General features: G+C 35.2%; 1 protein-coding gene across 1 annotated transcript in view; it reads right to left on the bottom strand.

Annotated features, from left to right (window-relative positions):
* LOC129225644 (charged multivesicular body protein 2b-like) overlaps positions 1-12,135 on the bottom strand; it is a 46,493-nt gene that overhangs the window by 24,683 nt on the left and 9,675 nt on the right. Inside the window, exon 3 of the mRNA XM_054860111.1 lies at positions 10,401-10,442. Coding sequence (XP_054716086.1) covers positions 10,401-10,442 — 42 coding nt within the window. The remainder of the gene's footprint in view (positions 1-10,400; positions 10,443-12,135) is intronic.

Below are 12,135 nucleotides of genomic sequence, written 5' to 3'. Positions count from 1 at the left end.
CTCTCTATATAATATTAGTATAGATGAATAAAATCTAGATGACCAAAATGATTGTGGGTATAAATTTAAATGCAATAAATAAATTTGTGATGTTTAAAGTTGAGTACAGGCTGGGCTCCTGTGGTAAGTGACTTGTGCCACCGCCCATGGCGGCAGATTTTAGGGGCAGCAAATTTCATGAAGGTGAATTGCAGGGTCGTATCCAGAGGGGGGGCCTGACGGGCCCGGGCCCCCCCTGAAACCCGAAATGTTTTGTACCGTAAAACAGAAGAAGGTTTTTTTTTTTTTTTAATTCCTAATGTCAGAAAAGGAGAATAACAAAGTTCTTTTAATTCTTAATTTTGCTACTATTCAAGATTTATAATATTTTGAAGAAATACAAAAAAAGCAATTCTATTTCTCATTAGCCACAAGGCACACTTGAAATTTAGACCTTTAATTAGAACTTCCTGCTCTCTTTCCCGATTCAATTCATGACAGTCCAGGGTCAAGGCAGGCCCCTTGTCAGTTTGGTAGACTTTTCAAGTCTACCGAACTGACTTCTGTGCAATTCCTCCTCCAGGGGTGTGCACAGAAATTTTGGGGCTGTCACAAAGGCTTTTTTTTTGGGCCCTCCCATATTGTTTAACTATATTTTCAACCCTAGATTTAAAGATATTGGGCCCCATTTAAGCTCGGGACCGGACCAACAGGTGTCCCTTCTCCCCTCTGTACACGACCCTGCCCTCCTCCCCCTAAAATCTTATAAAACTTACACTGTACTGATTTCGAGCCAGGGACTCCCCAAAGGCTGAGCACCTAGTTTCCGATTAGGCGAGTATCTTGTTACCAAGATGTTTCACTATCATGGAAGTTCTTATGTTATTGCTTGTTTTATTTTTTTTCTTACTTCTACTGCATACTGTTAATACCTTAAGTATGAGGAAAAAAATTACACTTACTCTACTCTTTTTCATTTTCTGCACTACTTGTGATTGAAAAAAAAAGTTTGTTTCGAGAAATATTTCATTGCATTTATTAACTTAAAACGGATGTATCTTACAAAGTTATAAGGGCTTCAAATAATTTCAACTGTTCGAGAGTATTTGAAAATTATTTAAGTTTTTGAAATTCCTTGAAAAGTTCTTCAATTTTGTATCATATCAAGAAAATAAAGTATGAATTGTCCAAATGACCAGAATATTACTCTTCCGTTCTTATTTTCTGCATGTCTACACTATTTCTTTTAAACTATTTTGTACAATTTTCATACTGTAGGGCATTTAATGAAAAAAAGTGGGAGTAGGGGGAGTGATCAAAAACTAACTCCACTAAAAGCCGATATGAGCAGACAGTGGCGTACTGGGTCGATAATATGTACCGGGAAAAACACTTGACCGGCGCCTTGCCTTATTTTCGTAACTCCCCCCCCCCCCCCCTCCTCCACCAAGCTCAACTCATAAATTAAAATTGACGAATTTCCTATCAGAGGTGTAGATAATCTTCAGTGCCCTCGGATAACTGAAGCTTTTGTGCCTCCTCGCGTTTGTCGAAATGAGAGAAAGTTTTTCTTTTTTTACTTCCTTCGGTGATGTTATAAAGAGGGGTGTTCGGGGGGGGGAGGGGAGGGTATGCTCAACTGGAAGTTTTTTGAAATTGAAGTCCAAAACATGATTGTAGGAAAATCTTAGACAACGTTAGTAAACGGGGAAGGAATGAGGTTTGAGACTCTTCTTAGAAATTTTTCGAAATATGTTTCAAATACGCAATACAGTAAGCTATCTTAGGCGAAGTTAGAAGGGTTGGGTTTCGGAAAATTTCGCCCGGAATTTTTTCCATATTACAGTCTGAAAAACGAAAATTCAGACGTTTTTCAGCAATTTTGGAGCAATGCTATCAGAGGTTCTCCTCCAGAATATTTTTAAAAACTAGGTTCTAAAAACAAAATTAATGTATGGGAAATGAGTTGTTCAGAATTTTTTTTGAAATTAAAGTCCTGAAACCGTAATGTAGACCATCTTTGATGATTTCAGGGATGAAGATTGGGAATTCTCCTCCGATAATGTTTACAAATTCAAGTCCTAAAAGATAAAAAAGAGACTTTTTTTAATAATAATGGGCAGGAATAGAGTATGGGGCACACTCGCGGAAATTATTCAAAATTGAAATCCTAAATACGCCTTCGTCTGTCATACTTTGATGACATCAATTGAAAACATGGATTTCGGGGACTTTCCCTGGAAATTTTTTCAAAACTGAGGTCTTAAATCGGAATTTTCAGACGATCTTTAATGAGGGTGAACATTGCGTTTGAGGGGTTCTCCCCAAAAATGTTTTGAAATTGAAATCACAAAAACATAATTTCAGACTTAAGCTATCTTTAATAACCTGAAAGGAAGAAATGCAGATCAGGTACTCATCCTCGGCAATGTTTCGAAATTGATGTTCGAACTTCTAAAAATTGAACTTTAGACGAGGTCTTATAAATTTGTGACAGGATTCATGTTGACGGAAAGCTCTCCCACAAAACACAAGAGGAGGCTCTCCCACAAAGTTTTTAAATTGATAACTTGGAAACGCTGTTTTAGACGTTTAAAAAGGTGTGCTACAGTCGGGAGTGTCCCCTGGGCTGCCGCGAAGTTAAAAAAGTAGAGGGTGTACAGGGGTGGATACAAAGACAGTTTTTTCAGGGGGCAATGGACAGTAAAAAGCAGGGCAGGACTGGACCCCTCATAGGAGCGCATGATATTTCTGAACCTATTTACCCATTGTAGATGTATACAACGAGGGGAGTAAGGGAGGAGAAAACGTTTTCGCGTGTCATTGCTCATTACTAACTACAAAATTTCTTGCATAGGTGTTCCCACGAGAGGGGCATTAAAATTTTTATTTGGGAGTTTTGCGGTATTTTTTTGGGGGGGAGGGGAGTTGTCTTTCTTAGGATTATAATGTTTTTACCTGCTATCTTTTTTTTTTTTTTTAAATTGACCTTAAGAGAGGGAATTTTATTAGAAGAGTAGTGCAGGGTTTCCCTTTTAATAAAATATGTATTTCTCTAAAATTTAGGGGGTCCGGGGGGTTCTCCCCCGGAGGAAATTTTCAAAAAACGATGTAAAATTATGCATTTTGAAGCCTTATAAGGGGGAAATCGTCACTACAAAAATATCAGAAAATAAAATGGATCAACTAAGTTTTTTAAGGTATATACTTCAACTGAAAATTAAGATAACACACAGTAAAAATTGTTTTGGGGTCGACAAATCAATGGCTGCAGTCGACAGAGATAGAGCCACGGAGGAGAAAAGATAATACTTTGTTACCTCTGTTACATCGCCTTTTGGTGTGATTAGTCTTAGAAGAACCCTCCAACAGTGGCGCAATTTTTTTTTTTTTTTTGAGCACATTAAAAATTCTAGAAATTGAAGCTTTAAAAACGCGATTGTACGCCATATTTATTGACTTTTGGTTAAGGAATGGAGCTTCAGGGAGTGACCCCGATGTTTTTTTTTTTTCAATAGATCGAAATCAATTATTCCTCCTCCTCCAAATTTTCGAAATTGAAGTTTCAAAGACGCAATTGTCGACAAATTTTGAAGATTTTACGAAAAGGAGGTTCTGGAGCTCTTCCCTGAATTTTTTTTCGAAATTATGGTCCTTAAACAGAAGGAATATTTTGTATTCAGGGGCTATTCTGCTTTTTTTTTTCTTTTTTTTTTTTTTGCAAGTGTAGTCTAAAGAACCTAATTTTATATAATTAGAGGAAGGTGGTTCGGGGACCCATGCCAGTATATTCTCCTTAATTGACGTCTTAAAAACGCTATTGTAATACCACATTTTATTGTAACCCAAGAGCCGGTAAGTTTTCGAAATTAAAGCTCCAAAAACGCAATTTTCGAACTTTCTGGGCATTTGGGGGCGTCCCCATAAAATTTTGCGGAATTGAAGATTTGGAAACAAAATTTAAGATGATACATAATGCTTTCGGTGTGCGTGTGTGTGTGGGGGGGGGAGCTTCGGAAGTGTAGCATTTCGAAGACTTTCTTATTTACAGTCGAACTAGAAAAAAAGGAAAGGAATGGGGGAGGGGAGATAATTAACTGACCAATAAAAAGTAACTATTAAATATTTTTCATTCAAAGATTTTTTAAAAATAAATTAAGATTTTCCCCCGACAGTATTATGATTTTTCTTTTTTAATTAAAATCACTTTGTTTTCCCCAATACTTGTTATTCAATAATGAAGAACAGTTTTAAAAAACATTCAACTCAGCATTCTGGGAGGGCTGTGAGCCCCCCTTCTGGTTACACTGACTGAGACAGTGCCTTTCAACCAAAAAATCTCTAATAATTTCATAGAAATTTTGCAAAAGGAACCTGTAAAGCTTTTATGAGATTTCTACTTTAACTGATTACATGACTGATGTCATTGATTTTACTGCTTCTTTTGAACGAATTAAAATAATACTGATTACCGATACACAATTTATAACATTAAATATTTCATTATAATAAAAGGAAAATATGATTCTTTTGGATCTAAAATTATGTTTAAAAAATGTGATTACCGTATCATAGTGTACAAGAAATTGCTCTTTTAATCAAAATTGTTACCACATCCAAAGCTAAAGTAATATGGCTAAACATAAACATAAAAACGTAATATAATATTATCTGAAAGTAACGGAAAATCTATAAATAATTGTGAACGAAGTTTACGAAATAAGTAAATGAGCTGAAGTCAATAATGGCAATTGTGGAATCAGATAAGAGAAATTATGAATTATCAATATATGTACATAAGGATGCTTCTTTAAAAGGAAAAGCGGACATTTTCCTAAAAAATAAGTAAAAGGTTATCATAAAGTTTAAAGGAATAATTTAATAAATATCTTCACAATGATAAAAGACGTCTCATTTCTTGACTTCACAGAGTTCATCAATAACTTTTTCATTGTAAATTGTAAAAAGTTTCTGTTATATCCTGTCTTTTCAAAATTCAAGCTGGCAAAAACGAACCCTTCAAGAAACTATTCGCCTACAACAGAGCATAAAAAAATATCCTTAAAGACCTGAGAAAATGGGGGAAGGGGGCAGCCCGGATCTACGTAACCGCAGACGCCGCAGTACGGGGAGCGGGGCACACCGCAGAGGGACCCACGGCCCGAGAGACCAAAGAATCTTTGTTAAAATAAATAAAAAATGTGTGCTCAAATTTAAAAAGGTGAAAATATTTTCAACATTATTATAAAAATCTGGATACAAGCCCCTCATAACTGCTCAAAACCTTAAACAAATATTAAATAAAAATAAATTTAACATTTAAACAAATGAGCTCATAATTATGGTAGAAATATTGAAGCGGTCAAAAACAAACAACAATAGGGAAGTTGCAACCTATTAAATGTTCATATTTTGACTATTGGATATTGTTAATTGACCCTCAAAACAAAAAAATCCACCATCGCCGAATTTTAAAACACCGTGATTGATTTTTAATGAATTTTTAAAAATCCACCCGCAAAAGTGCGCTCTTCTGAAACGTCACAAGCTTACGTCACAGGGCACTAATGGGCAGCCTTCCGCCGAAGATCCCTTGCTTTCGCTAGGGACATTTTGAGCGCGCTGATATTTTTATTTTTTAGAAATTCAATAATTCTTTTGAACACACTATGGAGGCTGGATTCGTTAAAGCACAATTTAAATAATCTTCCTCAAGTAACATCAATGATGATATTCGAATATTTCCGAGAGGATGAGAGGTTTAATGTTCCAGAAACGGTAGGAGTTAAATGCGAGGTGATAAGCCTTTTACGTTTCGTCTTCGAAGTCAACTTCGAAGCACGTCGGCTTCTCTCGTATCGGAAGAGCGCATGACGTCACTTCCTATGCCATTTGACGTCACAAGCGCTTGAACTTTAAAAATTAATTTAAAAAAAACTACTTATCGTATCGCAAAATTTTTTCCAACTATGATGTTCATACATGTTACTCTATCATATAAAAATAAAATTGAAAAATCGAAAGCTTCCCTATTACTCGTTTTTAAAAATTAGCGATTAAAGGATTGCCGTAAAACTTATGCACTTCAAAATTTCCAAGTGTCAGGATAAGAAAGTAGAAAAATCGTCAAAGGGAAAAAAATATTTTTTAAGCGACAAAAAAAAGAGGAGGGGGCGGGGAATCAGAGCAACGTGAAGTCTTCATGGGGGCGCCACGCCAGCGCCACGAAATTTGCAATTACTTCACTATAAGAGAATTATGAAACTATTGAAGTATTCCGTGGTGCTCCTGACTCATGAATAACACTAAAGGGCTGTGCAATGCTGTTATTTCAGTTTTATTAATTTTTCGCTGTTAGTTATGATTAGTTATATCAGTGGCGAATCCAGGGAAGGAGCTACGTGTTTTTTGTGTGTGTGGCTGCAGCCTGCAGCCGCACTCCCCGCCCGCAAATTTGATGAAACCGAAGTTTTTGCTTTTCTTTTACTTCGTTGGAACCGACATCAAGACGATATAAAAAAAATTCGACCTCAGTCCCCCCCCTCCTGGACTAAAACCCTTGCCTTGCCACTGAGCTATATAGTGAAGGGCGCAGTAGGAAGGTTAGATGTTCAAAATAGGCGCCTTGGTTCACAAAATCTTGTAACCATGGTAATAGACAAAAATTTAAATGGAAAGATGTATTAGTTTCATTTGAGTTCAAGTCGGTGCTACTTATTGTACTATAAAAAAAAATCCTATGAAGTAGTACGGTCGTCTAACTTGTTCATTTCACACAATAAATCTTATGGTAAATGGCTCCGTAATATCCAGTACAAAATCCTAAAAAAAAAGACTTAGACACCGGCGCACTAAGGACACCGGCGCACCGGGAATTTTCCCGGTATCCCGGCGGCCCAGTACGCCACTGTGAGCAGATGACGGGGTAATTCTTTTTTTTTTTCCTCTCTCGTTTTTCCTCTCTGTCCATTAATTTCCATGATTTGTCGAGCAAGAAATTTTTATTTTGTTTGATCTTGATTGGCAAAAGAATGTATAACTTTTTAAAAACTTTGCCTATTTTTTTCATATTTTCGTTGTTTCAATTACCTAATATCAGGCCTCAAAATACAGATTTTTTTTTCAAAAATTTCTCGGGGGGAGAAACCCCCGGATTCCCTGAAATTATGGATGTTCTATATCCAACTTAAAGGGACACTCTCCTGTTATCTTTACCACTACAAGGTGAATAAGAAAAATAAGAAATTAAAATAAAATAACAAAATTCAAACAGTGGAATCATTAAAAATCGAGACAAAAAGGGTTCTATGTTAACATTTTTATGCGTTTGGTGTGTCTATATATACTATATGTGTGTGTTAGGGCAATGTGCTAATCCGGGCCCCTCCCGAAAAAAATTTCTGGATACGGCCTTGGTGAATTGTAAGGGGAAAAAAGAAGAAAAAAATAAAAAACTCAAATTTGTTTCTTAGTTTTCATTCTTTGCAGCAATATGTGAGAATACGATTGATGATTTAAAATATATATACAGTAAAACCCCTCCTAACGGTCACCCCTCAACTGCGGACAACCCTCTTATGCGGACAATTTTTAATTCCTCGATTCCAAGGCAAATAACAATACAGCAGAGAACCAATTATCCGGGAAGTTCGGGACCATCGCTATCCCGGATATCTGAATTTCCCGGTTTTCTGGATCGCTAAAAAGCACTATTAGCCGATTGTTTGCAAAACTTAAATTACTGTAATAAATAGTTGTGCATATTAAAATAGGAAGAAAACAGTTCAGAAAAGCTCATAAATATCGAAATATTAAAAACTAAGAGTGAGAGAATATTTTGAACACCAAAAAACTGAAGTTATTCATAATACCTGAGACCCTCACATTCTGTTTGGAAAAGAAAAAAAAAATCCACTACTTTTTTGTGAAGTTTTGCCCCGCACAAAGGACAACCATTTGAAGTTGGTATTTGCAAACATTTTCCCTGAGTTTTCCGTGAGTAATATGGTGTTTATTAAGAAATCGCTCATATTCTTTTTGGTATTTCAGAAAAAATGCATAGTTTTCAAAAATTACCAAAATGGTATATTTTTTAAAAAATGGCGGAAAAATCGGGAAAAAGTTGCCGGTTTTCTGGTTTCCCGGTATTTTGGTTCCCGGATAAAAGGTTCTGCACTGTATTAAACTCTGTCTGCGGACACCCCTCCATTAACCCCTTGAGGACCAGCGCTCGGAAAACGAAGCGCAGCTACGGGACCGAACGTTCTGAAATGGAACGCCGCCATCGGCCCGAGCATTTACAGCAGTTAAGCCTAACTGAACAAAAATATTCATATAAAATCATCATCTCAAAATAATGGCTTGAAATTTTAATGTTGTTTAAACAATGTACTACTGATTACTAATTACTAATATAAAGACTATTACATTATTAGAAGGAACGAAATAAGTAGAATACTAAAACTTTAACCATGTGCACAAAATTAAATGATATGTGCACAAAAACAAAGTTAGAGTTTGACATCGTGAGTGTGGAATCAAAGAAAAAGAAATGTAGCAAAAAAATATGTTCCTTATATAATTTTGATTAAAACAACTTAGGTCAACGAATTTAAACTAGTTATATTTCCCACGCGACAAGTTTCAAAACTGCTTCATAATTCACTCGAAAACATTCCCTTTCACTCACTTCGCTAATCATTTTTATTGCAGTTTCCCATCCCCAAATGAAAAAGAATAAATACAGAAGAACAATATCAGAAAGGATTCAAAAATAATCATAAACTTCAGGCCTCTTGAACTCATTCCTGTACTCTCATTGAACGGGGAATCCCAAAAGTCTGGAACACATACGCGAAAATATTTTAACCTTCCTTCCCTCCCCCATAATTTATTCAGCTAGATGTATATCTCTTTCAATTACTCGTAAAAAAAAGAGAAGCAAAGATATAAGCAAGAGCAATTGAGACCTCATAAATCATATGCGCAGAGCAGTGATTCACTGTTGTTTACATAAAAAAAATCTATCCCATTGAGAGGCCCAAATAAGAAACTAAAGCGTGTACATGAAGGTCAAATACCATGTGACTCGAATATGATCAAAGTTATAGCCATTTAGCGCCATCTAGTATCATTTAAATATTCAATTCAATCGTTCCATTTCGAGAAAGCATATACGTGACGCTGGGACTACAGCGTCGATCAGAGCGCGTAGCGGATAAGTGACGCTGGGCTGATAGGAGAGGAATCGTTGCGTAGCGTCCGCGTGACGCTGGGTGCGAACGGGTTAAGGACAAAAAAAACTTGTCCTGTTAGTGTCCGCATTAGAGGTGTTTTACTGTATATTATTGAGATTCTCCACTGTCTTGGAGCAAGCGATTGTACTAGTAGCCCTGGTTGATTCTGTTAAACAGCATGATTTAGAAAAACTTTTGGATAAAAGCCTACCTAGGATCTCATCTTTAAACATGTTCTACACAAAACTTCAAAATGTACAGTTACATCCCTTTGTTTCTCACTGCCTCATTTCTAATAGCAATTATTTTTTATTTATTTCTTAAAAGTAGTATCATATTAATCATGCACTATTTTACAAACCGAAAAGTATTCCTTAAGAATGAGTAGGAGGGAAACTTCTTCCGATAACTTGAAATAATTGATCAATGCCATGGGATTTAAGCAACTCCTACTTTTCAACCACAACTTTTTCAAGTAATTATAAGGACAAATTTTCATAAACCAAATTAAAAAATGTTAAACACAGAAGAACATCGTAAAATAACTAATTAGGACAAATGTTACCAAAATATTAATTTATCAGCAGCAGTTTTTTTTTTTTTGGAAGTAAAATTTTTCTCGAAAAAAAAACTTTCCACTTCTAGTGGTTTTTAATTGTAGCACCTTCTAAGTAACATTTATCTTGTATTTCAATGAAATGAGCACTCCAATATCCAATTTTTTAATGTATTTCGAGAGGACAGGTTTACATATTTTGCATAGTATAAAGTTATGTCATCCAAATAATATTTTCATTTACACAACGAAAAATACTTAGGAGCAATTTTCTTTCAAATACTGCAGTTTAATTTCTTTTTCAGTTCAGCTATTGTCCAAGTACATCAACAGAGTTGAATATTTAATTTTCAAGTACTTTTCAAGTCCTCTAGTAGGAAAAATAAAGCTCAAGGGCTTTTAAGGACCATAGGAACCCTGGTTTATCACAAGTTTACAGTATTATCATTTTGTGTTATTGTGAGCACTTTTGTAATTCAAACAAAATCTAATGATAAAATTTATCACACATATTTAACAAATACGTTATGAGAAATTTTTAAACACTAATGTACTTCTGAAGAAATTAACAACTTAAAAATGTTTCTGCTCATAAAAATATATGTCTAAAAGCTTTGTTTCTTACAAACCTGCTTATTCCCTTGTTTTGCAGCTTTTTTTATTTCCATTTCCTGAAAAGTAAAGATAATTTGTCAAAAAGTGATACAGAAAATGCATATCATTCAGTTTTTTTAAATTATGTTTTCTATGCAAAAGGTTATCTCCAGATCAGAAATAAATATCCATACTGTCAACTGGTGTAACTTTAGCCTTCTTGGGTAACGTTAGTTGAACAAACGAAAAGAGATAGTTTCCTACTGAATTAGGGAGAGTAGTTAACACTTACTTGTTTCAAGGGTGGCAGCACTGGCTTGACTAACTCATTACTGGTAGTACTGATTAACTTTTCGTTTGTTGGGACACGCAAAGGCCAGTTACCTCAGTAGACCGGTATAAAAAGTTTTTTTTCTTGAAAAAACAAAAAAAAGGGGGGGGGGGGTTGGTCTAAACCAAGCTTTTTTTTTTGTTTGAAACTGGGTTTATTTGGTTTTTATAACTATTTCTAAGAAAAACAATTATATTTTGAGAAAATCATGAAGATTTTTTAATTAATTATAAAGGAATGTTTTATATTCATATTTGTACCTAGTTTTTTCATAATTAATTAAATAATTAAGAGTAAAATCTTGTAACTTCATTTCTTCATACTTAGAGATTTCTATCGGAGAATATTGTTTGAAAATCTTTAACTCTTACAAAAAATACAACACATAAATTGGTCTCGGTATAAGTAATCAAAGCGATAATTTACTGTGATAGTTAAGACATTATTTATTACAAATAACCAAAAATAAATTCTTGCAAATTAATTTCCTCATAACCATAGCTACCTTCTATAAATAAAATAATAAAAGTAAAATTAAAGTCACGCATTCTTAAACACGGAAAGTATTTTGTAGTATCGACAAATGAATCTGATGTACATGTTATACAACTTTAAAAATCAAAAGATCAATGCATATCGAGGGGCACGGCAGTGCCCCAGCCAAGTCGAGCGCGAAGCAAACACTGCTGTACCATCTTTACTGGAACCATTTCGTCGCATTTTCAGGCCCCTATTTGAGAACCTTCTGATGAGACCAGAACGCAGAAATTTTCGTCATCCAGTAAGCTATAATCACACACTGGAAATCCGAAATTTCAAGTCTGTAGGTCATTTAGTTCCGAAGTTAAGCGAAAGCAAAGTTTCGCATTTATGACACTCACTCACTCATGATCATCAAAATAGAACTAGTACTTCCCATAAACTCAGAGAGGTGAAATTTGGTACAGAGTTAGGGTTTATTGGCCACATAAAGGGAATCTATAAAAACTAGGCTAATCGAAAATCTGGAGTGACCCTGATTAGAAAACACAAGAGCCCAACCAAACTATTAGAGATCGACCTACCGCCTTTACAAAAAATGTTCAACTTGGTGGGCCGCTTAATTTGATGTCAAAAATCGAAAGTCTGAAGTATCTAATGAAAAACCCTCAGCTGGTCTCAGCTGTATTAGATATGGTAATGCCCCCTTCTACTCTTGGTACATCAAAAAATCGACTGTCATTGCGAAAGTCCAGCGTAGTGGGACACATCTTCTAATTTAATCTAGCCTAACTTTAGTCTACTTGAACATCACACAAATTAAATGTTTCTACAAAAAGAAGTGAAATCCCACCAAAAACATTCTGTAAAAAACTAGCCAAGTCTCGATGGAGCTGTTTGTTTATCTCTAAAAAGTAATGAAATCTAAACAAAGTCGTGACAAGTCGAAGGTTCCTTAC

The sequence above is a fragment of the Uloborus diversus genome, chromosome 7 (assembly GCF_026930045.1).
Source record: "Uloborus diversus isolate 005 chromosome 7, Udiv.v.3.1, whole genome shotgun sequence".
NCBI lineage: Eukaryota > Metazoa > Arthropoda > Arachnida > Araneae > Uloboridae > Uloborus > Uloborus diversus.
Note: the sequence above shows the minus strand (reverse complement) of the source record. Positions and strands in the feature narration are given on the sequence as shown.